Source organism: Aquarana catesbeiana, linkage group LG13 (genome assembly GCF_042186555.1).
Source record: "Aquarana catesbeiana isolate 2022-GZ linkage group LG13, ASM4218655v1, whole genome shotgun sequence".
In the NCBI taxonomy this organism is placed as follows: Eukaryota; Metazoa; Chordata; class Amphibia; order Anura; family Ranidae; genus Aquarana; species Aquarana catesbeiana.
In genome coordinates, this window is record NC_133336.1 from 233,443,390 (window position 1) to 233,470,464 (window position 27,075).

Below are 27,075 nucleotides of genomic sequence, written 5' to 3' on the forward strand. Positions count from 1 at the left end.
GTAGTGTAGTTCTCACTGAAGTGGTCAGTGTAGTATAGTGGTCGGTGTAGTGTAGTGGTCAGTGTAGTGTAGTGGACAGTATAGTGGTTAGTATAGTTCTCAGTGTAGTGGACAGTATAGTATTGTGGTCAGTGTAGTGTAGTGTACAGTATAGTGGTCAGTGTAGTGGAAAGTGTAGTGTAGTGGACAGTATAGTGGTCAGTGTAGTGTACAGTATAGTGGTTAGTATAGTTCTCAGTGTAGTGAACAGTATAGTGGTCAGTGTAGTGTGTAATGGTCAGTAAAGGAATCAGGTTGGTCAGTACTACTGTATTGTTGGAAGGGACTCGGGGAGTGCTAAAAGTCTGCAGGTTAGGGGGGGCACAAATTACTTGCCTTGCCCTGGGTGCTGACAACCCACGCTACGCCACTGGCTAAGCTGGAACACTAGGGGGAAATAACTCCTTGGTAATAGCATTACACAGCATCTTTTGATTGCAGGAAATGTAAGTATCCAGCTCCTGGTTACACAACAATCGGTGAACACAATAAAGGTAGGGATGAGTGATCAGTGGCAAATAGTTCATGTAAACACAAAAATCTGTGCATATATTAAAGTGATTATAAAGGTTTTTTTAATAAAAAAATGTGATACTTGCCTCCTCTGTGCAAGGGTTTTGCACACAATGGCCCCACTCCTCCTTTTCTGGGGTCTCCCCGCAGCACCCCTGGCTCCTCCTCTTCCATGGAGAGCCGCTTTCCAAGGGGGCACTTGTGTGGGTGCATTCCCGAGTCCTGCTGCTGCGTCCATTGACACAGACAGTAGGACTTAGCCCTGCCCCCCATGTCACTGGATTTGATTGACAGCAGCCAATGGCTCCTGCTGCTATCAATCTATCCAATGAGGACCCAAGACAGTGGCTGGAGCGGCTGTGCTCATGCCCATGGCTGGAACGATCGGGTTCAGGTAAGTAAAAGGGGAGCTCTGGGGGGCAGCTGCAGGACAAAAGGTTTTTCACCTTCATGCATAGAATGCAATAAGGTGAAAAACTCTGAGGGTTTACAACCCCTTTAACCACTTAAGGACCTCTTTCTGAGATTTTGTGTTTACAAGTTAAAAACATTTTTTTGCTACAAAATTACCTAGAACCCCCAAAAATTATATATATATTTTTTTCTAACACCCTAGTTTCTGTCACACCGTATTTGCGCAGCGGTCTTACAAGCACACTTTTTTTTGGAAAAACATACACTTTTTAGAATTAAAAATAAGACAACAGTAAAGTTAGCCCATTTTTTTAATATTGTGAATGATAATGTTATGGCAAGGGGACTAAAAGGCCAAAATTGTAAAGATAAGGGAACCCATAATTTAGATCGTTCAACCATCTGCTGCTTACGGTTACCTACGTCAAGGTTGTGGGGAGACCCAATTCCCTGTGCTGTTTTTGACTGCCGTAATAGCAGTCACCAGGATCTGGTAAGCGCATTTGATATTCCACCCTGGGTGTGAAGAGATATAGAAGATTTCTCCATCTGCATCTTTATCTCCCTTTTTGGCACTTTTCTCTTCAATCACTGACTTTTTACTTAGTTTGTGGACTTTATTTTTTGGGGTGACTTCACCTTCTTCATATTTATTTTTCATATTTTGTATTTATTATCTTTCTGGATATTAGTGTTCACTCCTATGTGTATTTATTTAACATTGTAGAACTATTTATTTAGTGTATGATTTTTATCACTTTTTAGCGCCGCATCCTTTTTATATTTTTTAACGATAATGTTATGCCGAGTATTGATACCCATCATGTCTCGCTTCAAAATTGCGCCCGGAATGGAATGGCGACAAACGTTTAACCCATAAATATCTCCAAAGGCGACGTTTAAAAAATTTTACAGGTTGCATGTTTTGAGTTACAGAGGAAGTTTAGGGCTAGAATTATTGCGCTCGCTATAATGATCGCGGTGATACCTCACATGTGTGGTTTGAACACAGTTTTCATATGCGGGCGCTACTCATGTATGTGTTCGCTTCTGCACATGAGCTCGGCAGGACGGGGCGCTTTCAAAACTTTATTTTATTTTTTTCTTATTTATTTTACCTTTTATTTTTTATTTTTACACTGTTCCTTTAAAAAAAAAAAAATGTGTCCCTTTTATTCCTATTACAAGGAATGTGAACATCCCTTGTAATAGAAAAAAAGCATGACAGGACCTCTTAAATATGAGATCTGGGGTCAAAACCTCAGATCTCATATTTACAATAAAATGCAATAAAATAAATATTTTTTAATGTCATTTGAAAAAAAGTCCCTTTAAGAGATATGTGCGGAATTGCGTTTTGACGTCGCTTCCACCCTGCAATGGTATGGAGATGGGTGGGGGCCATCTTCCCCTCACTCGTCTCCATTCCTAACAGGGAGAAAGATCCGATCTCCTCCGCCACTACCGACGGCTACGGCGGCATATACCTAACTGATCTCGCGGCAAATCCACCGCAGAGACCACTTTTATCGGAAAGCGGACCGCCCGCTGAAGAAGGAGATACCGAGGTTATGGCAGCTAGCTGCTGCCATAACAACTGTATTCCTCTTCAAAGTAGCAACATAAAACGACGACAGGTGGTCCGGAAGCGATTAATAGTTACTATACAAAACAGTTAGAACCCTCCAGAGATGTAACCCCACCAAATGAAACATGCAACAAAAATATAATAATTAAAAGTGTGTGCAAGTGTATGACAATAAAAGGAACAATAAACACCCTCCAGGGGTGTGATCTGCTTTGTGTTCACCAATTGTTGTTTTTCTGCAGGGGTTATCACCCCTGCAGGGTGTTTATGGCAAGGTTCTCATTATTTGTTGTAGTCAGCAGCGAAACACCAATTCATTTGTCAAAAATATCAGCTAAAAAATCCAATCACTAGCAATGCTGATTCCAGCCTTACATCTCTGCTGATACCATTCATGCTCCATACACAAGGAGATTATAGCACAATACGAGTCATGTCAGTGGAATTCTGTGCTCATCCTGTGTTTGGAGATATCACTGTCTCTACACAGGGAGGACAATATTGGGGGGTCTACTCCATTATAATATTTTTCTTATAACATTCCATTTCCTGGAGTTTTATAAGGTGATCTAATATAAATGATTCCAATAAAGAAAAATTAGTTCCATTCATGTATAGAATAGTTACATTCATTCCTGGGGGAGACATTCATTTTCTTCTGGTAATATTCTTCTCTTATTCTATAGATTGGATAGAAGTCACCTGACAGACAGTTCCTGCCCCCACCTGGCATCTGGAATAAGAAATAACCAGACATTGAGGACACTGGACCTGTCTAGGAACATTCTGGAGGGTCCTCATTTCTGGGATCTGATGGAAGCTCTGACAACAACCCGGATAGAGAAATTAGAGTGAGTATAACAGGACTGACTGAGACAATAATATTCTTGGACAGTGTAACTATCTATTCTCTGAAGACTTGTTTGCATGTGACTACATTTCTAATGCCGCTTACACACGAGCTGACTTTCCGGCGGACTAGGTCCGACAGTCTTTCCGACGGACTTTCGGCGGAGTTCCGACGGACTTTCCTAACCAACGGACTTGGCCACACACGATCGGACTAAGTCCATTCATAAGTCCGTTCTGTTTGAACATGATGACGTAAACAGGACTAAAAAAGGAAGTTCAATAGCCAGTAGCCAATAGCTTCCCTTGCGTTGTATTTGGTCCGTTGGGCCAGCACACAGACGAGCGGTGAATCTGATGGTCTTGGACACAGCAGTGACAGGTTAAAGACTGGTTGTAGTTTGTGGGGAGTACTCCTTTTTAGTTTTCTCGTGTGTAAGCAATGTCTTCCAGAAAACGAGGAACAGGGAATAAGGCAAACACAGGGGTAAGAGTCCCTCCACAAAAAACAGGAGACCAAACCCATGCTGATGCAGCCTCAGTTTCTCCTGAAGGACCTGTGGCTTCTGACCTGGCTGAGCCATTGCACTTGTTAGGCATAGTGGCCACTACCAATGTACCTGCCTCGGCTTATGTTACAAAGGATGATTTGGCATCTGCCTTAGCAGGCCTTGAAGGCAAAATAGCTGGCATGATTGCCTCTGTAACACGGGGGGAAGAAAGTGTAATAGATCTCCCTCCCCGGAGCCTGGGCAAGGGGAGAGTCACTAGAGCCCCAGGACTCTTATAGCCAGATGGGTCCAGGTGAGCTGGAAGTGGAATGGGCAGAGGATCCGGAGGAGATGGTCATAAAGGACCAAGAGGTAGGAGAGGCTGAAGATTCCTCGGCTGAGGACTGGCTCTGAAGAGCCAATTTCAGCCTCTCTTTCTCAGAAATTGTTTATCCAATCTCTAATGGAGATGGTATGAATTGGATTTAAGTTACCACCCGGTTCAGGAGTCTGCACTCTCCTGTTCTACCCTGGGATCTTTGCGACCTAAACAAATTTCCCAAGCGTTTCCCTTGCATCCGTGACTGGAGCAGGTGGTTTACGCAGACTGGGAGCATCCTGACAGGATATACTTACCTCCGAAAAGGTTTTCTGTCCTATATCCTATGGAGGAAAAGTTCAGGAAGAAATGGAGCACACCTTTGGTGGACGCTGCCATATCTTCTGTGAATAAAAGTTTAACCTGTCCAGTGGATAATGCCCAGGGGTTCAAGGATCCAGCTGATAAAAAGCTAGAGTCCTTATTAAAGGCCTCCTTTTCAGTGGCTAGTGCAGCAGTTCAGCCAGCTATTGCGTCTATTGGGATTTGTCAGTCCCTAAAGGATCGCTTTAAGAGGTTGGTGAAGAACATACCTTGCCAGGAGGAATCTGCTGAGGAGCTATCAGAGATCCCTCATACCTTGTGTTTTGCGGTAGACACTTTGAAAGACTCAATTCAACAGATGTCTCGTTTTGCGTTACTGTCAGTTCATATGCGTAGAGTATTGTGGCTAAAGAACTGGTCTGCTGAGACGCCATGTAAAAGGCTACTTGCTGCTTTTCTATTTCATGGAGAGAGCCTGTTTGGCGAGGATCTGGATAAATATATCCAAAAGATCTCTGGAGGAAAGAGCGCCCTGCTTCCTATTAAGAAGAAAGAGAAGCAACCCTCATAAAATTCCTAATGCTCCAGGTCTTGGTGCCTCTTCCCCTAAGCGGTATCGACGGCCTCAGCCGTCTGGGTTCAAAAGCCCCCAGGGTCAGAAAAAGCCCTGGACCCAAAAGCCACCCAAGCCCAACTCCAAGCCTTCTTTGTGAAGGGGCGCCCCCGCTCTCACGGGTGGGGAGCAGACTTCGGCTGTTTGGGGAGGCCTGGGAAGAACTGGTTCAAGACAGATGGGTTATTTCCACTGTAAAATATGGTTACAGAATAGAGTTCCGGGAGGTTCCCCCGAACCGGTTTCTGTGCTCAAGGGTTCCGGCGGATCCAGAGAAAAGGAGATGCCCATTTCTAGCTTTACACCATCTGCTGACGCAGGGAGTAATTATAAAGATTCCGCAAGAGGAAAAATTCAAGAGGTTTTACTCAAACCTATTCACCGTGCCGAAACCAAATGGGGAAGTAAGACCCATTTTGGACCTCAAGGCTCTCAACTCTTTGTAGACATTCGATCTTTCCCCATGGAGTTGGTTCGTTCAGTAATAAGGTCCCTGAAAAAGGGAGACTACTTAGCGTCCATAGATATCAAGGACGCGTACCTTCATGTGCCGATCTTCGGTCCACATCAAAGGTTCTTACGCTTCACGATAGAGGGCAATCATTTCCAGTTTGTGCAACTACCTTTCGGTTTGGCCACGCCCCCCAGGGTCTTCACAAAGATTCTGGCCCCAGTGTTGGCTTCCCTAAGGTCTCAAGAAGTTTCCATATTAGGATATCTGGACGATCTACTTCTAAGGGAATGTTCTCGCCCTATACTAGTTCAAAACGTGTCAAGAACAGTACGGGTTTTACAACGCCTAGGTTGGATGCTAAACATGGACAAGTCAGCTCTTTGTCCGACCCAAGCCTTGGTGTATCTGGGTCTGGTCTTGGACACCGCCCAAGAGAAAGTGTTTCTTCCGCCCTTAAAGGTCGCCTCCATAGTGGAACTGGTACAGAAGGTGAAGAAGGAGCTAACACCTTCTGTTCGGCTGTGCATGAGCTTACTGGGCAAGATGGTGTCATCCTTCAGCGCAGTGCCATATGCACAGTTCCATTCCAGAGTGTTCCAGAACAGTATCCTGAAAAACTGGGACAAGTCTGCTCGAACCTTGGATCCACCTATGGTTCTATCTCCACAGGTTCTATGGAACCTCTCTTGGTGGTTAAGGACCAGCAACTTAAAAAGAGGGAAATCTTTCCCACCAGTAGCCTGGAAAGTTGTAATCACTGATGCCAGTCTTCTTGGCTGGGGAGCAGTCCTAGAGGAAGCGTCGGTTCAGGGAGTATGGTCCCAGACAGAAAAGGACTCTGCCCATCAATCTACCGGAGATCCGGGCAGCTCGTCTGGCCCTGCGATTATGGACGTCCAGATTGCCGTGTCTGCCTGTCAGAGTCCAGTCCGAAAACTCCACAGTAGTGGCATAAATCAACCACGAGGGAGGTACCAGGAGTCGGGCAGCCCAAAGAGAGGTAGATCATATACTGACCTGGGCAGGAAAACATGTGCTGTTTCTGTCGGCAGTGTTTATTCTGGGGGTGGACAATTGGCAGGCGGATTTCCTAAGTCGCCAGAAATTGTTACCAGGGGAATGGTCCCTGCATCCTGAGGTGTTTCTATAGATCTGCCAATACTGGGGGACCCCAGATGTGGATCTGTTGGCATCCAGATTCAATGCCAAGCTGGACAAGATTGTATCCAGGACCAGGGATCCGCTTGCTGTCGGGATAGATGCATTAGTGGTTCCTTGGGATCAGTATTCTCTGATATATGCCTTCCCTCCGATCCAGATTCTGCCGCACTTACTACGCAGAATACGGGAGGAATGGAAGCCGGTGATCTTAGTGGCCCCAGCGTGGCCCAGGAGATCATGGTACTCGGAGATTATGAAATTGGCAGTAGGGGACCCGTTGGTCCTTCCTTGCCGTCCAGACCTGTTGTCTCAAGGGCCCATATTCCATCCTTCTTTACGGTTGCTGAATTTGATGACCTGGCTATTGAGGCCAGACTATTGAAAGACCGTGGTGTTATGGGTTCACTCTTGTCCACTTTTATAAACGCTAGAAAGTCCGTTTCTAGAGCTATCTATTATAGAGTATGGAAGTCCTACATTTCTTGGTGTGAGAAAAGGAAATTGAACCCTCGTAGGTATACGACTGGTGGAGTTCTCACCTTTCTCCAAACAGGAGTAGACTTGCAGCTCGCGTTAGGAACAATTAAGGGACAGATTTCGGCCTTATCGTTTTTTTTCCAAAGACCAATTGCATCCCATTCTTTGGTGCGAACCTTTGTCAAGGGAGTAACACACCTGAGGCCACCGCTTAAACTACCTTTATGTCCTTGGGACCTAAATTTGGTACTGTCAGCCTTACAGAGTCAGCCCTTTGAACCTATTAGGCATATTCCTTTTGTCCTATTGACCAGGAAATTAGCTTTCCTAGTGGCTATTACATCGGCTAGAAGGGTGTCAGAATTAGCCCCCCTTTCTTGCAAACAACCGTTTATGATTCTTCATCAGGACAGATTGGTCATGCGACCTTGTCCGGATTTCCTACTGAAGGTGGTTTCCAAATTTCATTTGAATCAAGATATCATTTTACCTTCCTTTTTTTCAAACCCTAAGACTAGGGAGGAAAGGTCGCTTCACTCACTGGATGTGGTGAGAGCGATAAAAGCTTACTTGGAAATGTCAGCTCCCTTTCGGAAGACTGACTGTTTTTTTGTCTCGCCTGAGGGTCCTAAAAAAGGACAGCCGGCAACAAGTTCAACTATATCCAGGTGGATTCGCCAGACTATTGTCCAGGCGTATGGATTAAAGCACAGGGTTCCACCCTGGGATTTAAGAGCACACTCCACTAGAGGGGTTAGTGCATCATGGGCAGTACGCCAGCAGGTGTCTATGGCTCAGGTTTGCAAAGCGGCCGCTTGGTCTTCAGTTCATACGTTCACCAGGTTTTACCAGGTGGATGTGAGATCTCAAAATGAGACTGGTTTTGGCCACAGCGTGTTGCAGGCAGATTTATAGTCTCAGGCCCGTTGGGCTTAGGGATAATGTGTCCCCCCCCTCAGATGCATTGCTTTAGGACATCCCACATAGTCATTATTATGGTGCTCTGTGTCCCGTGATGTACGATAAAGAAAAACGGATTTTTAAAACAGCTTACCTGTAAAATCCTTTTCTTGGAGTACATCACGGGACACAGAGGTCTCTCCCCTCTTTCTGGGATCGTCATTGCTTGCTAAAAAACTGAGGCCCTTCCGGTATGGGTGGGGGTATATGGGAGGAACCGTCTTACTATTGGTTGCAAGTGTCCAATCACCTAAAGGTAAGTGTATAACCCACATAGTCATTATTATGGTGCTCTGTGTCCCGTGATGTACTCCAAGAAAAGGATTTTTACAGGTAAGCTGTTTTAAAAATCAATTTTTTACAAGCCTTAATGAGGACTTAAAAATGCTCCCCAAATGCCCTATGGGCAGTTTTGAAGCATTTGATGAGCGTTAAAGCACATTAAAACTGCCCCACAAACGCCTATTCCATCACAGTAAATTAACTAATCTTAATGCCCCACAACTGCCTCTGCCAGAGCATTTGCAAGGCGTTACCACAGACTTGAATGGGCGGCGTTGAAAGGCTTCAAACACCTCCTGACTCAATATGAGGCTTTAATTTTGATGTAACATGAAGCTAACGCTTAGTGTGATCAGCACTGTGCTGTCTATTGTATCTTGTGCATAGGCATTTGAGGGGGGTATTGAAGCCTTTCAAACGCCTGCTTTTAATGCTAGTGTGAACTTAGCCTACAGCTGGCTGTACATGGATTGAAATTTGGCCAGTTCAGAAGGGATCGGATGAATTATGATCATGTATGGATTGATCAATTGGTTAGTTGTACACAAGTTGATCTATCAATCAGCTTTAATAACCAGACTGTCAGGTTTTTCCCTAATGATTAGTGCTGCTGGCTATAGCTGACCACACTAGTCATTGTGTTCTGCCAGCAGGGAAGGCTTCCCACCAGCAGAACACAATAGTGCAGTGGGAGGGATTCCCCCATCAACACTGACTTTGTTGATAAGGGAAATCAAGCAATTTTCTTTCCTTTCACCCGTGGTGGAAGGAAAGAAAGTTGCATATTCTATGGCCTGTCTAAATCCTGGGGTCTTATCTAAATCTGTTATCAGATTAGACCTTTTCTAAATCTCACCACACACAGTAGTCTGCTTTTACAATCTTCTTTATATCTACTGTCAGCTATGTAGTGCACAAGCTTGTCTAATTGGATACAAATGGACTGGATAGTTTGGGAAGGTCCTCATATGACATATTTTCAGTAAATTTAAAGTTGCACAAATATTGCATTGTCAGATTGTAACATGTATGGTGGCGTATAAGCTTTAAAAAGTAAATAATTTTAGTCTGGTATCTGAGATGTAGACATGTGCAATTTGTTTCATTTCAAATTCGTTTTTTGATGACACTAGACAAATTTGTTAATCCGGAAATAGTCAAATGAACAAAAACCTGTTTGATGCAAGAGGAAAACACGCATCAAAGATATCAGTGGGGCAGCCCCCTTGGATACAAAAACATAAATGGAGCAAACAATAAAAGCAATGACTGAAACGATCCACATGGAAACAGACAGATGGACAAGCATGTATCCTGTTTAAAAACCGTTTAATTAATTTTTCCAAAAACGAAAATTCAAAAATCAGAAAAATTCGAAATTCAGAAAATAAGAACTAAAATCAAAAAATTCTAAAAAACGAAAATCTGAAAACCCGAAAATTTGAAAAATCCGAAATAACTAACTAACTTATGATAACTATTACTAACTATTAAATTATAGGTATTGGAATTTACTTTCAAATTTTGGCTCTTAGTGACTGTAACAAATAAGAATTTATTCGAAATTACGGATTATTCAAAATAACGAATGCCACATCTAAACAAATGGAACATAATGAATTAATAATAATAACTTTTTATTATTATTATATATTATTATTAATTTGTTACATTCCATTTGTTTAGATGCGGCATTCGTTATTTTGGATAATTTGTAACTTCGGATAAATTCATATTCGTTATGTTCAAAAGCCAAATTTGAAAGGAAATTCCAATACCTATAATTTAATAGTTAGTAACAGTTATTATTAGTTAGTTATTATTATTTCAGATTTTCGTTCTTATTTTCAGATTTTTGTTCTTTCAGATTTTCGTTCTTTCAAATTTTCAGATTTTTGAATTTTCGGATTTCCGCATTTCTGATTTTTGGATTTCGGATTTTTACGAATCATTGAAATAATGAATACCGCATCTAAACTAATGGAATGCAATGAATTAGAATTTTTCCGAAGTTACAAATTTATTCAAAATAACGAATTTCAATCATAACGAATGACCCAAAAAACAGAAATAAACCCTGCATGAAACTAAAACTAATCAACTTTTCGGCAGTGCACATGTCTACTGAGATGTTAGATGCTCCTACAGATGGGAATCTGATTTTTCTGCAGAGCCAAATACAATTTTCTTTTTCATCTGACATGACCATCCAATATTCAGTTCTGGAAGATCTCCCCATTACTGAACATTTCCTATTTATTGTCAGGGGATCCACCCATTACTTCCTATGAGTACAGATCTCTTATCAGTAGAGATAAATAGAATATCAGATAAAAATCATCCTATCCAATCACTAGCAATGCTGATTTCGGCCTCACACTGGGTACCATACACTAAAGCACATCACATGCGGTATTTAGGCAATCGGATATGTTTTTCCTAAATTCCTAAATCTCGCATGCGATGCTGAAAATGTAAATTCGCTATTTCGTTTTGCAGAATTTACCTCAAAACTTCCCATGCCGCATGAAATGGCGGTAAAGTCAGTACACAAAAGAAAAAAAAATAATTAAATGCATGAGTTAAATAAGTCGTGGTCCAGGCGTGAGGCATGTAAGGAATGTAAAAATAGCCAATTTGGAGGAGTCTCTACCTTTTTGGATCCGCTCTCTCAACCGTAATGCATAGAAGCCAAAATATTCTGTACTCCTACTCCTGGACCTCTCTCCTGCCTTTTATATGGTTGACCACCCCCTCCTCCTCAAAAAACTCCTTGCCTTTGGTCTCCATTACTGTACTCTTTGGTGGTTCTCTTCCTACATAGCCAACTGCACCTTTAGCAATACTTTCAATTCTACCTCCTCCTCCTCTCCTCTTCCTTTCTCTGTTGGGGTCCCCCAAGGTTCCATTTTTGGACCTCTCCCATTTTCAATCTACACCTACTCCCTTGTTCAGATGATAGCCTCCCATGGCTTCCAATACCATCTCTACACTGACAACACTCAAATCTATTTGTCTACCCCTCAGCTCACTCCTTCAGTCTCTTCATGTATCACTAATTTACTATCCGATATATCAGTCTGGTTGTCACATTACTTCCTCAAACTTAATCTATCAAAAAAAAGAACTTATCATTTTCCTCCACCATGTACCGCTTCCCCTGAGCTTTCTGTCAAAATCAATGGCACAACTATAAGCCCATCCATGCATGCCAAGGTCCTAGGTGTAATCCCGGACTCTGAACTCTCCTTTAAGCTCCATGTCCAATCACTGTCCAAATCTTGCCTCCTCAACCTCTGCAACATCTCCAAAATATGCCCCTTTCTAACCAATGACACAACAAAGCTCTTAACTCATTCCCTGGTCATCTCTCGACTACTGCAACTCCCTCCTCATTGGCTTAACTCTATGTAGTCTATCCCCCCCTTCAATCCATCACGAATGCTGCTGTCAGACTCATCTAATTTACCAATCGCTCTGTGTCTGCTTCTCCTCTCTGTAAATCCCTCCACTGGCTTCCACTCACCCAACAAATTAAATTCAAAATACTACCAACTACTTACAAAGCGATCCACAACTCTGCCCCCAGCTACATCACTGACCTAATCTCAAAATACCAACCTAATTATTCTCTTCGTTCTTCTCAAGACCTCCTGCTCTCTAGCTCCCTTATCACCTCCTCCCATGCTCACCTCCAGGACTTTTCCAGAACCTCTCCAATCCTATAGAACTCCTTACCCCAAATCTGTCCGATTATCTCCTACTCTATTAGCTTTTAGACAATCCCTGAAAGCCCTCCTTCTCAGAGAAGCCTATCCTACTCACAACTTTATTTTAATTTTCTCCATCTGATCATCCCCCACAACTATTACCTTTTGTTCCACTTGACCCTCCCTTCTAGACTGTAAGCTCTAAAGATCAGGGCCCTCTGATTCCTCCTGTATTGAATTGTATTGTAACTGTACTGTTTGCCCCCATGTTGTAAAGCGCTGCACAAACTGTTGGCACTATATGAACCCTGTATACTAGTAATAATAATAATAATAATAATAATAATATGGAAAAACAGAGCTATTGGGTTTGGTTTACTTAAAGTATAACTGAAGGCAAAGTTATGTTTTTTTGGATAGAGTGGAGAGGGATTAGAACCTCTGTTGGGTTTTTATTGCTGTCTGTGTCCCAGTTAGGTTATTCATCTCTCTATTTGTCCTGTTTACCATTATCATTAAAAGTAATAGCAAATCCCACATTTTGGGTTGTCCCCAGAAAAGTAATAGTGGGGAATCTTCCAATGGGGACACTGGTTCTGGTGACATGGGGGTCCTAAGGTATTCCTTTAATTTGTAGAAATTTCCTCTCACTTCCTGTTTTGGCTATGGGACAGGAAGGAAAGGAAAATCTCCACAATGGGAAACAGATGGCAAAAAAACTGACAGGGGTTATAACCAGGGTGGATATAAATCAATGATTTAAAAACAAAATCAGATTTTTTTTAATTTAAATCATTTTTTAATAGATTTTTTTTATTTTTCTTAAATTTATTTTAATATAATGCTTTTAGAGTAAAAATATACAATACATTAATAATTTACATAGTAAATAAATGTAGCGCTATGTGTAAAATTATAAATATAAAGTGCAAATCTCTAAAATAAATAAATCCTACATATAATTGAATAGTCCATAAAATGAATGGTAACTCAGCTCATTAATATCCAAAGAAGCGGATCATCTCCCAGCTTGGCTCAAGATTCCATGAGTTCAGGACATGTAAATAATAAGTATAGAGACCATAGTGTTCTCCGTATACAAATTTATTCAAAGCCCCCAAACAGACAAGTTGCATTTACAAGATAAATACTTTTAAAATCACATAAAAACCTCCAGAGTAGCACCACCGTGTCCACATACACAGTGCCCGGCTGGACGTGACTATCAGCTCCTCTCTTCTAGACGCGTATCGGCCAATCACAGGCCTTCCTCAGTAGACCTACCATTAAGAAAAGAGCCATCTGGATTACCCACTATTGACTGGGAAGAGGAAGTGAGAGCAAAGAGCTTGTGGGGAGATCCGCATATGAGTTTTGACTCATCTGGGAGGTGAGCACGCATTTTTACTGGTGGTGGTGTGCACTCCTTTAGAGGACGAACAATCACTGTGGTGGAATTGTGTGGATACACTGATCACAAGAAGAGTTTTTCATGTTTTATTTCTTCATTTTATGGACTATTCATTTATATGTAGGATTTATTTATTTTAGAGATTTGCACTTTATATTTATAATTTTATACATAGCGCTGCATTTATTTATTTACTATCCATTTTGAAATTAGTGTGGTGTACCACTTGGAATGTTTAGCAGCTGTGCACTTTTATTATTAGGTTATCTTATTTAAACATCACAATATTTTTTACTTGTGGCCGCTGATTGTTTCATCTTATAATTTACATTAATTAGTTTATTCAGCATGAAATGGAGCTTAGTTATCTAGCATGAGGCTGTATATTCTGCATTTACATTTTTGGTAAACTTATTCAATGAATTCATCCCTTTAAATAGGAATAGGTCCTCTTTACAGTGACATCTGGGGTCTTTAAGTCCCCAGATCTCACCTCTAGGCTTTAAAGCCTGAAATAAAAAAATAAATACGATCTCGGCTTCCCAGCTAAGGCAACGCCAGTGTTTACATCTGCCAAGGCTGGATGTGACATCATAAGCGGTATTCTCTATGGTAATCGTCCTCTGCTGGCCGATTCATTCCCCGGCTCACCGATCGCACAGGCAAGACCATAATAACAATCAAGTGGCTGAACAGCCGCAATGATTGTGTTTACATGACAGGGAATCGCCAGCAGATAAGGAAGATATCTGAATGATGCCAGGAGCTGCAGGCATAATTCAGATTTAACCACTTAAACTCTAGGACGTCATATTACATCTACCTAAGAAGAAGTGAATATACAAGCATATCCATCATTTGTTGCAAAATCACTCCAAACATCATACAATGTGCATGCATATCACAATGATCTCATCCCTTGTTAAAACATATGTCATATGTAGTGGGGATACTTTACTTGTTCACAATCATTTTTATATCTTTGGCTCAAATATTCACAAGACAGAATGGGATTAGGAATGGAAAGTATTCTTACAAAGGTGTGGAACATGAGCTGTTAGGAGAGGTTGAAAGATGACACTTTCAAGAACATCAGAGAATGACAATGGCTATTCTCTAACAAGACAAAACACAGACCCGTTCAAAGATATAGCAATGATTTCACCAAATAGCACAGCAAAAATTACTTTAAAGCCGGGTTTCTCAACCAGGGTTCCACGGAATTCTAGGGATCCTCCAGAGGTTACCAGGGGTTCCCTGTGACTGGAAAGTTATTTCAAATTTTCCTCTGTGTTGAAAAGGTTGAGAGAGGCTATTTTAAAGATGAATTCCAACTTTCTTTTTACTAGAACTAAACAGAATAAGTCCCAGCACAGATCATACCTCTGTACCAAGTTGCTCAGTTGTCTGCAGATCCCCTGATATTCTGGTTTAAGTTGTGGCTTTGTATCATGTGACACTCTGTATATCTCGCTGATAGACACTGTCCCTTCCACAGCCCCTTCCTGCAGTGATCAGAGTCTGTACATTCCCCTTTGTAGTCTTACAGACTCTGCAAATGATGTAACTTCTTTCACGGCTCTGATGGTGGGTGGGATTGCATACATCCTAATTGGCATTCAGTCCCACCCAGTCACACCTACTGGAAGAGTCCAAACCTCCCAAGTCCCGCCTCACAGATCACAGCATTATTCAAGAAGGAAACCCCTTCATACACAGCATGTTCTGATAGCTAGCTGTGCTGCTGCTGGGCATAATTAAATGGATCATAATTAGAATTCAGTCCTGCCCAGGTAAATATGCCAACCATTGTGACCAGGGAGAGCCCCACCCCTCAGATCCAGCCCTCCCAGAGCCCCACCCCTCAGATCTCACCCTCCCAGAGCCTTGCCCTCTGTGATGTGATTAATTTATATGTGAAGGAAACACCTTCATAATAACCTCCCATAGCCCTGCCTCTGTAGTCTTGCAGTAAGCCATTATTCTTTGGCATGCTGCAAGACAGGAAGGACACAGGAGGAGGTATGACACATTTACACCTTTCACTACCCACTTGAAGGCCCATAAATACCCACAGTAACCCTAGGACCCCCCACATAAACTCCCAGAACTGCTACAAGTGACTCCCATAGCCCGCCCTGAAGCTAAGTGAGGATCATGGGAGGTGTAGTATCAGGACTGGAAAAGGAAGGAAACAGGAAGTCAGATAATTTTGAAATTCAGCCAGAAGGAGTAGTGACATCACAGATCTGCTGTATACAGATAAAGGAGGTAAGTTACACACAAACTGACAGTGGGGTTGTGATTAATTTACATTGAAAATGACAATGCATCTGTTGTTTTGACGAGGAAAAGCTGGAGTTTTTTTTTTTTAAAGTGTAACTAAAGGCAAAACTTTCTTTTTCATTTTGGATAGAGTCATTTTGGATGCATCTGTTTCCCATTGGGGAGATTTACCTTCACTTCCTGTCCCATAGCCAAAACAGGAAATCCCTGTAAATTAAGTGAATACCTCATGGCCCCCAAGGTCACCAGAACTAGTGTCCCCATTGGAAGATTTCCCCTATATTACTTTTCTGGGGACAACCCAAAATGTGGGATTTTTTTTTACTTCCCCTTTAATGATAATGGTAAATATTATTTATTATAAACACAAGTAGTTTTTAATTAAGAAGATACTTGTACTCTGTAAGGTTTTTGTTCCAATACTCATTATACGGGCAGTAAGTGGTTAATTAGCATCTCCAGGCTCCCTAAACAGCTCTGCCCACTCCCCGCCCCCCACATTGGGAATATATACCATCTGTTAACCATTCTTCCATGATTATGACAAAGCACATGCACACAAAATGCGTTGTCACAGCAACAGACAAGCCTGCATTCCACTTTCGCTCATGGGCTTCCTTTCCTTCTCCACACCTCCAGCATGGTGTTTATGTCATCTGGACGCACCCCACACTCCGGCTCGGCTCCCCTGGTCTCCAGTCTGCATCCTGGATGGCTTTTCCTTACCATCGGCAAGGCTCTCCCTGGTAGACACACCGGCCCCTCAGCTCAATCAAAATTGGATCCATGCCCTCCTGCATCCAGAACCCCACCATTCCTTGGACATGGCTGTGTCCCTGCCTCTAGCCACCAGCCATTTGGTGCTTCTCTCTAAAACCGGGCTTCCATCCTTCTCAGCATGGTTACTGGCGGCCCTCCATGTTTCATCAGTGGGCCTTTCGGATTGTGTTAACCCCTCAATGCCCATAGGACTCCAAGTGGTGTCATTGGCTCTATTATTTTAACCATTATCTTCAATGTTTACCCTTGACTTTGTTCATTGATGGAATAAAACTTTGCCTTCCTCCATGACTTTTTCACCTTGCTACATCTAGGCCATAGAATGCTGCCTATTAGTATTTCTGGTTCATGTTACATTTTTCATAATGTTCTTGTCGGTCCCACGGATTGGGACTGATTTGAGGTGTGAAGGTGCAAGAATTGGGGCTGATCTGATGTGTGAAGGTGCAGGAATTGAGGTGATCTGAGATGTGAAGGTTCAGTAATTGGTGCTGATTTGAGGTGTGAAGATGCATGAATTGGGGTTGATCTGAGGTGTGATGGTTCAGGAGTTTGTGTTGATCTGAGGTGTGAAACTTCAGGAATTTGGGCTGATCTGAGGAGTAAAGGTGCAGAAACTGGGGTTATCTATGTTGTAATGGTGCAGGAATTTTTGTGATCTGACATATGAAGGTTCAGGAATTGTAGCTGATCTGAGGTGTGAAGATGCAGGAGCTGAGGCTGATCTGAGGTGTGATGGTGCAGGAATTGGGGTCATCTTAGATGTGAAAATATCAGGAATTGGGGCTGATCTGAGGTGTGATGGTGCAAGAATGGGGGGTCTGAGGTGTGATGGTGCAGGGATTGAGGTGATTTGAGGTGTGAAGGTTCAGGAATTGGGGATAATTTGAGATGTGAAGGTGCAGGGGGTGATGTGAAGTTTGATGGTGCAGGAATTGAGATATTATGAGGTCTGATGCTGCAGGATTTGGGACTGATCTAAGGTGTGATGGTGTAGGAAATGTGGCTGGTGTGAGATGTGAAGGTGCAGGAACTGTGGCTGGTGTGAGATGTGAAGGTGCAGGAATTGGGGTGATGTGAGGTGTGATATGCAGGAATTGGGGCAATCTGAGGTGTGATGGTGCAGGAAGTGGGATGATCTGAGGTGTAGAGGTTCAGGAATTGGGGCTGATATGAGGTGTGAAGGTGCAATAATTGGGGCTGATTCGACCTGTGAAGGTGCATAAATTCGGGTGATGTGAGGTGGAATGATACAGGAATTGGGGTAATCTGAGGTGTGATGGTGCAGTAGTTGGGGGTCATCTGAGGTGTGAAGGTTCAGGAATTGTGGCTGATTTGAGATGTGAAGGTGCAGAAACTGGGGTGATGTGAGGTGTGATGGTGCAGGAATTGAGGTGTTCTGAGGTATAGCACTGGAATTGGGCTGTTTTGAGGTGTGAAGGTTCAGGAATTGTGGCTGATTTGAGATGTGAAGGTGCAGGAACTGGGGTGATGTGAGGTGTGATGGTGCAGGAATTAAGGTGTTCTGAGGTATAGCACTGGAATTGGACTGTTTTGAGGTGTAAAGGTGCAGGAGTTGGGGCTGATCTGTGGTCGGATGGTGAAGGAATTTGGGCTGATCTGAGGTGGGAATTCAAAAAGTTTGGGGTGATCTGAGGAGGAAAGGTGCAGGATTTGGGGTGATCTGAGGTGTGAAGCTACAGGTATTGGGGCTGATGTGAGGTGTGAATATGCAGGAATTGGGACTGATCTGAAGTCTGATGGTGCAAGAACTGTGGCTGGTGTTGCATGTGAGGGTTTAGGAATTTGGGTGATGTGAGGTGTGATGGTGCAGGAATTGGGGATGAACTGAGGTGTAAAGGTTCAGGAGTTGGGGATGGCCTGAGGCGTGAAGATGCAAGAATTGGGGTGACCTGAGGTGTGAAAGTTCAGGAATTGGGACTGATCTGAGATATGAAGGTGCAGCAACTGGGGTGTTCTGAGGTCAACAGTGCAGGAATTGGGATGATATAAGGTGTGATGATGCAGGAATTGAGGTAATCTGAGATATGATGGTGCAGTAGTTGGGGGTCATCTGAGGTGTGAAGGTTCAGGAATTGTGGCCGATTTGAGATGTGAGGGTGCAGGAACTGGGGTGATGTGAGGTGCGATGGTGCAGGAATTGAGGTGTTCTGAGGTATAGCACTGGAATTGGGCTGTTTTGAGGTGTGAAGGTTCAGGAATTGTGGCTGATTTGAGATGTGAAGGTGCAGGAACTGGGGTGATGTGAGGTGTGATGGTGCAGGAATTGAGGTGTTCTGAGTAGGGATGAGCCGAACACCCCCCGGTTCGGTTCGCACCAGAACCCGCGAACGGACCGAAAGTTCGCACGAACGTTAGAACCCCATTGACGTCTATGGGACTCGAACGTTCGAAATCAAAAGTGCTCATTTTAAAGGCTAATTTGCATGGTATTGTCCTAAAAAGGGTTTGGGGACCCGGGTCCTACCCCAGGGGACATGTATCAATGCAAAAAAAACTTTTAAAAACGGCCGTTTTTTCGGGAGCAGTGATTTTAATGATGCTTAAAGTAAAAAAAAAAAAAGTGAAATATTCCTTTAAATATCGTACCTGGGGGGTGTCTATAGTATACCTGTAAAGTGACGCGTGTTTCCCATGTTTAGAACAGTCCCTGCACCAAATGTCATTTTTAAAGGAAAAAATCTCATTTAAAACTGCTTGCGGGTTTAATGTCATGTCGGGTCATGGCAATATGGATGAAAATCAGTGAGACAAACGGCATGGGTACCCCCCAGTCCATTACCAGTCCCTTTGGGTCTTGTATGGATATTAAGGGGAACCCCGCACCCAAATTAAAATAAGGAAAGGTGTGGGGCCACCAGGCCCTATATACTCTGAACAGCAGTATACAGGCGGTGCAAACAAGACAGGGACTGTAGGTTTGTTGTTAAGTAGAATCTGTTTGTAATTTTGAACATTTTTAACGTGTTTAGCTCCAGCCAAAAAATCTTTTCTAAGCTTTTTGGAAAACATAGGGAAGGGTTATCACCCCTGTGACATTTGTTTTGCTGTCTTTCCTCCTCTTCAGAAGATTTCACCTCACTTTTTTGTCCCAATGAAAAATGTTTTTTGAAAATTTGGGTTTTTTTGTGGAACAAGGATTGGAAAGCATCAGTGGAAAGGAGAACTTGTTTTCCCATATTAACTCTTACAGGAGAGAATTTCCCTTCCTAGGGGTAGATTTCATCTCACTTCCTGTTGTCTCCTTCCGTTTGCAAGTAGGAGTCGTTTGTAAGTTAGATGTTTGAAAGTAGGGTCCTGCCCTATATACTCAGCAGAAATTTGGGCCTTAGGTGTTGCTGTGGCCACAACACTGTAAGCCCTCACAGGGCCCTGCTGTGAAATATTAGATCAAGAATTGTAATTACATGCCCCTGTTGAACAGGAGCTGAAAAATTAGGCCTTAGGCACTGGTGCTGGTGCCACAACACTGCAACCCCTCACAGACACTCTAGTTGGAACGCAGGAACGAGCCCTGCTGCAAATTATTGCTTCAAAAATTGTAATTACACGCCCCTGTTAGACAGGGGCAGAAAAATTGGGCCTTAGGCACTGGTGCTGGTGCCACAACACTGCAACCCCTCACAGACACTCTAGTTGGAACGCAGGAACGAGCCCTGCTGCAAAGTATTGCATCAAAAATTGTAATTACACGCCCCTGTTAGACAGGGGCAGAAAAATTGGGCCTTAGGCACTGGTGCTGGTGCCACAACACTGCAACCCCTCACAGACACTCTAGTTGGAACGCAGGAACGAGCCCTGCTGCAAAGTATTGCATCAAAAATTGTAATTACACGCCCCTGTTAGACAGGGGCAGAAAAATTGGGCCCTAGGCACTGGTGCTGGTGCCACAACACTGCAACCCCTCACAGACACTCTAGTTGGAATGCAGGAACGAGCCCTGCTGCAAAGTATTACATCAAAAATTGTAATTACACGCCCCTGTTAAACAGGGGCTGAAAAATTGTGCCTTAGGCACTGGTGGTGGCGCCCAGAACCAAAAATGTTCTTACAAGCTATCAGCGTGATGATTGAGGAGGAAGAGGATAATTACTCAGGGATAGTCACTCAGCATCAGCATAGGCAGTCTTTGAAGGGATCTGAGATTTCAAAAAAAATTATTCGGTTACATCAGCATCAGGTGCTTGGTAGCTGGTGGTGATCCAAGACTCATTCATTTTTATGAAGGTCAGCCGATCGACCGAGTCGGTGGACAGACGCACCCTGTGATCGGTTACCACGCCTCCAGCAGCACTGAATGTGCGTTCCGAAAGAACGCTGGATGCAGGACAGGCCAGTAGCTCAATTGCATACTGTGCAAGCTCTGGCCAGTGATCCATCCTCAAGACCCAGTAACCCAGAGGATTTTCGGTGGGAAAGGTGTCCAAGTCTGATCTTGCCCCTAGGTATTCCTGCACCATGTAAAACAGACGCTGGCGATGGTTGCTGGAACCGATCATACCTTGGGGCTGCGGACCAAAAAATTGTCTGAACGCATCGGTCAGACGGCCACCTTCTCCACCGCTCCTTCTTTGACTGACCGAAGCCTCAGCAACACGTTGTCCAGAAACAGGAGTTTGTAACCTCCCAGTCTCTGGGAACGCGTTGCACAGACCTTTCTGCAAGGCCTCCCGAAGATGTTTCATCCTCTGCTCCCTCTGCGATGGCAAGATAAGGTCCGCAACCTTACCCTTGTAACGTGGATCAAGGAGGGTTGCCAGCCAGTATTGGTCCTTCTCCTTGATACCACGAATACGAGGATCCTTACGCAGGCTTTGCAGGATCAGGGAGGCCATGCAGCGTAGGTTTGCTGAGGCATTCGGTCCGGAGTCCTCTGGGTCACTAAGAACGACATGGTCCGCAGCCACCTCCTCCCAGCCACGTACAAGTCCATGTGTTTCTTGGGACTGATCCCTTAAAGACTGCTGCTGATGCTGAGTGCCAGGCTCCACCTCCATACTGACACAATCTTCCTCCTCCTCCTCTTCCTCCTCGTCCTCTTCCTGTGTGATCGGCGGGCACGCAGGAACACTGTCTGGATAAAGGGGGCCTTGAGAGCTAAGGAAGTCCTCCTCTTCCTGCCTTTGTTCTGCCTCAAGTGCCCTGTCCATTATTCCACGCAGCGTGTGCTCCAACAGGTGGACAAGGGGGACAGTGTCACTGATGCATGCACTGTCACTGCTCACCATCCTCGTGGCCTCCTCGAATGGTGACAGGACAGTGCATGCATCCCTGATCATGGCCCACTGGCGTGGGGAAAAAAAACCAAGCTCCCCTGACCCTGTCCTGGTGCCATAGTCGCACAGGTACTCATTGATGGCCCTCTGCTGCGTGTGCAGCCGCTGCAGCATGGCCAACGTTGAGTTCCACCTGGTGGGCATGTCACAGATTAGGCGGTTCTTGGGCAGGTTAAACTCCTTTTGGAGGTCCGTCAGCCGAGCACTGGCATTATATGACCGGCGGAAATGCACACAGACTTTCCTGGCCTGCCTCAGGACATCCTGTAAGCCCGGGTACCTGCCCAAGAACCGCTGCACCACCAAGTTAAGGACGTGAGCCAAACAGGGCACATGGGTCATTTGTCCCTGTCGGAGGGCAGAGAGGAGGTTGGTGCCATTGTCGCAAACCACCATTCCTGCCTTAAGTTGGCGTGGCGTCAACCACCTCTGAACCTGCCCCTGCAGAGCTGACAGAACCTCTGCCCCAGTGTGGCTCCTGTCCCCCAAGCACACCAGCTCAAGCACCGCATGGCATCTTTTGGCCTGCGTACTTGCGTAGCCCCTTGAACGCCTACGGAGCACCGCTGGTTCCGAGGAAGAGGCCATGGAGGAAGAAGAAGAGGAGGGGGTGGAGGAGAGAGGTGTGTCACAATCAGCATTTTGGAGGCGTGGTGGCGGAACAACCTCCAACACTACTGCACCTTGTCCTGCATCCTTCCCAGCTGCCAGCAGAGTCACCCAATGCGCCGTGAAACTTAGGTAACGTCCCTGTCCATGCCTGCTGGACCATGAGTCAGCGGTAATATGCACCTTACCGCTGACCGCCCTGTCCAGCGAGGCATGGACATTGCCTTCCACATGCCGGTAGAGAGCCGGAATCGCCTTCCGTGAGAAAAAGTGGCGTTTGGGTACCTGCCACTGAGGAACCGCACATTCCACAAACTCACGGAAGGGGGCAGAGTCTACCAACTGAAAAGGCAGCAGTTGAAGTGCTAGCAATTTTGCCAAGCTAGCATTCAACCGCTGGGCATGTGGATGGCTGGGAGCAAACTTCTTTCGGCGGTGCAGCAGCTGGGGCAGGGAAATTTGCCTGGTACAATCTGACGTCGGTGTACCAAAAGCAGATTGCCCACAAGTACTTGGCTGTGACACACCTAATTCTACACCTTCATTCCTCTCACTGCAGGTCTCAGAGAGGACTGAAGGTCTAGTGGGGTTGGAAATCTCAGCTGATGAGGAGCAAGGAGAGATCCTCTTTGTTCTTTGGTGTGGGTCTTTTAGATACGCTTGCCAACGAACTGCATGGCAGGTCAACATATGTCTGGTCAAGCATGTGGTACCCAAGCGGGAGATATTTTGGCCACGCGAGATCGCTTGAGACATATGTTGCAAATAGCAGCGGTGCGATCTGATGCACTCGTCTCAAAAAAGGCCCACACCAAAGAACTTTTTGAATAACGCGCAGAGACTGCAGCGCCCTGCACATGTGGAGCTTTGGGGTGTGATGCAGTCAATGTGCTGCCCTTAGGCTGGCCCCTGGAGGGCATCCTGCCTCGTTGGTGATGTGCTGCCGCCTCCTCCTCCTCCTCCTCCTCCTCCTCCTCCTCTCTCCTATCAGGCACCCACGTTGAGTCAGTGACCTCATCATCCCCTCCCTCCTCATCACTGGAGCAAACCTGGCAGTATGCTGCAGCAGGGGGAGCATGACTGCCAGATTGCTGTCCTTCTTGGGCACCCCCTCTGTCCGCGCTCATGTTACTGCCTTCATCGAGCTCAGTATCGTCATCAGAGCCTTCCAAACGCTGGGCATCCTCCTGGAGCATGTACCCAACACTGTGGTCAAACAGTTCGAGGGAATCCTCATGAGGACATGGTGGACCTAGGGAAGGAGTCACTGATGACATTGAGCTGAGGGAAGAGGCCGCTGCTTTGCCAGACAAAGCACCCTGGGCATGGGTGAGAGAGGATGAGGAGGATGAGGACGGCTTGGTCATCCACTCGACCAAGTCTTCCGCATGTTGCGGCTCAACATGGCCAGCTGCCGAAAAAAAGGCCAAGCGTGTCCCATGGCCACGTGCTGATGAGGATGCACCGTCTCCACGACCAGCACTAGACACAGAGCCTGCTTGCCCTCTCTTATTGGCTTGTGACTGTCTGCCTCTCCTTCTTGGCCTTCCAGACATACTAATGGCCTGTAGCTGCACTAAGCTGGGATAGAACACCTGTAATTTTCTTCAAGTAGCTTTATATACTGTAACCAGACAAGCCTGCCTGTCAGTAGGAAGATAACAGGAACGGATCTAGCTGAACACTGTGAGCAGGACGCACTGTACTAAATGTAAATAGTCTAGCTGCCTGACCGTGGTACTAATAGGATCAAATAGAACACCTGTAATTTTCTTCAGGTAGCTTTATATACTGTAACCAGACAAGCCTGCCTGTCAGTAGGAAGATAACAGGAACGGATCTAGCTGTACACTGTGAGCAGGACGCACTGTACTAAATGTAAATAGTCTAGCTGCCTGACCGTGGTACTAATAGGATCAAATAGAACACCTGTAATTTTCTTCAGGTAGCTTTATATACTGTAACCAGACAAGCCTGCCTGTCAGTAGGAAGATAACAGGAACGGATCTAGCTGTACACTGTGAGCAGGACGCACTGTACTAAATGTAAATAGTCTAGCTGCCTGACCGTGGTACTAATAGGATCAAATAGAACACCTGTAATTTTCTTCAGGTAGCTTTATATACTGTAACCAGACAAGCCTGCCTGTCAGTAGGAAGATAACAGGAACGGATCTAGCTGAACACTGTGAGCAGGACGCACTGTACTAAATGTAAATAGTCTAGCTGCCTGACCGTGGTACTAATAGGATCAAATAGAACACCTGTAATTTTCTTCAGGTAGCTTTATATACTGTAACCAGACAAGCCTGCCGGTCAGTAGGAATTTAACAGGAACGGATCTAGCTGAACACTGTGAGCAGGACGCACTGCACTAAATGTAAATAGCAGGAACGGATCTAGCTGAACACTGTGAGCAGGACGCACTGCACTAAATGTAAATAGTCTAGAAGATAACAGGAACGGATCTAGCTGAACACTGTGAGCAGGACGCACTGCACTAAATGTAAATAGTCTAGAAGATAACAGGAACGGATCTAGCTGAACACTGTGAGCAGGACGCACTGCACTAAATGTAAATAGCAGGAACGGCTCTAGCTGAACACTGTGCGCAGGACGCACTGCACTAAATGTAAATAGCAGGAACGGATCTAGCTGAACACTGTGAGCAGGACGCACTGCACTAAATGTAAATAGCAGGAACGGATCTAGCTGAACACTGTGAGCAGGACGCACTGCACTAAATGTAAATAGCAGGAACGGATCTAGCTGAACACTGTGAGCAGGACGCACTGCACTAAATGTAAATAGCAGGAACGGATCTAGCTGAACACTGTGAGCAGGACGCACTGCACTAAATGTAAATTGCAGGAACGGATCTAGCTGAACACTGTGAGCAGGACGCACTGCACTAAATGTAAATAGTCTAGAAGATAACAGGAACGGATCTAGCTGAACACTGTGAGCAGGACGCACTGCACTAAATGTAAATAGCAGGAACGGATCTAGCTGAACACTGTGAGCAGGACGCACTGCACTAAATGTAAATAGCAGGAACGGATCTAGCTGAACACTGTGAGCAGGACGCACTGCACTAAATGTAAATAGCAGGAACGGATCTAGCTGAACACTGTGAGCAGGACGCACTGCACTAAATGTAAATTGCAGGAACGGATCTAGCTGAACACTGTGAGCAGGACGCACTGCACTAAATGTAAATAGTCTAGAAGATAACAGGAACGGATCTAGCTGAACACTGTGAGCAGGACGCACTGCACTAAATGTAAATAGCAGGAACGGATCTAGCTGAACACTGTGAGCAGGACGCACTGCATTAAATGTAAATAGTCTAGATAGAAGATAACAGGAACGGATCTAGCTAAACTGAATACAGTGTATATATATATATGCAACACCTGGGATGCATATATATACACAATACACTGTAAGTGCAGCTAACTGACTGACTGTTCTGCCTAATCTATCTAACTCAAATCAAATGACACTGTCTCTCTCTCTCTCTATCTCTCAGCACACCGGAACACACACTACACAGGGCCGCCGTGCAGGCGGCCTTATATAGTGTGGGGTGTGTACTAAATCCCCTGAGCCATAATTGGCCAAAGCCACCCTGGCTTTGGCCAATTACAGCTCTCTCTACTGACAGCGCTGTGATTGGCCAAGCATGCGGGTCATAGTGCATGCTTGGCCAATCATCAGCCAGCAATGCACTGCGATGCCGCAGTGAATTATGGGCCGTGACGCGCCACACGAATTTAGCGCGAACGGCCCATAACGTTCGCAATTCGGCGAACGATCGAACAGCCGATGTTCGAGTCGAACATGGGTTCGACTCGAACACGAAGCTCATCCCTAGTTCTGAGGTATAGCACTGGAATTGGGCTGTTTTGAGGTGTAAAGGTGCAGGAGTTGGGGCTGATCTGTGGTCGGATGGTGAAGGAATTTGGGCTGATCTGAGGTGGGAATTCAAAAAGTTTGGGGTGATCTGAGGAGGAAAGGTGCAGGATTTGGGGTGATCTGAGGTGTGAAGCTACAGGTATTGGGGCTGATGTGAGGTGTGAATATGCAGGAATTGGGACTGATCTGAAGTCTGATGGTGCAAGAACTGTGGCTGGTGTTGCATGTGAGGGTTTAGGAATTTGGGTGATGTGAGGTGTGATGGAGCAGGAATTGGGGATGAACTGAGGTGTAAAGGTTCAGGAGTTGGGGATGGCATGAGGCGTGAAGATGCAAGAATTGGGGTGACCTGAGGTGTGAAAGTTCAGGAATTGGGACTGATCTGAGATATGAAGGTGCAGCAACTGGGGTGTTCTGAGGTCAATAGTGCAGGAATTGGGATGATATAAGGTGTGATGATGCAGGAATTGAGGTAATCTGAGATATGATGGTGCAGGAATTGGGGTGATCTGAGGTGTAAAGGTCAAGGAGTTCAGGCTGATCTGAGGTGTGAAGGTGCAGGAAATGGGGTGATCTGAGGT

At 44.8% G+C, this 27,075-nt stretch overlaps 1 protein-coding gene across 7 annotated transcripts in view; it reads left to right on the forward strand.

The window, feature by feature from the left end:
- The window catches only part of LOC141116956 (NACHT, LRR and PYD domains-containing protein 3-like), a 226,283-nt gene that overhangs the window by 166,113 nt on the left and 33,095 nt on the right, over positions 1-27,075 (forward strand). For all 7 annotated transcript variants that reach the window (XM_073609480.1, XM_073609482.1, XM_073609481.1 and 4 more), the window contains one exon: positions 3,241-3,405. In XM_073609480.1, coding sequence (XP_073465581.1) covers positions 3,241-3,405 — 165 coding nt within the window. The remainder of the gene's footprint in view (positions 1-3,240; positions 3,406-27,075) is intronic.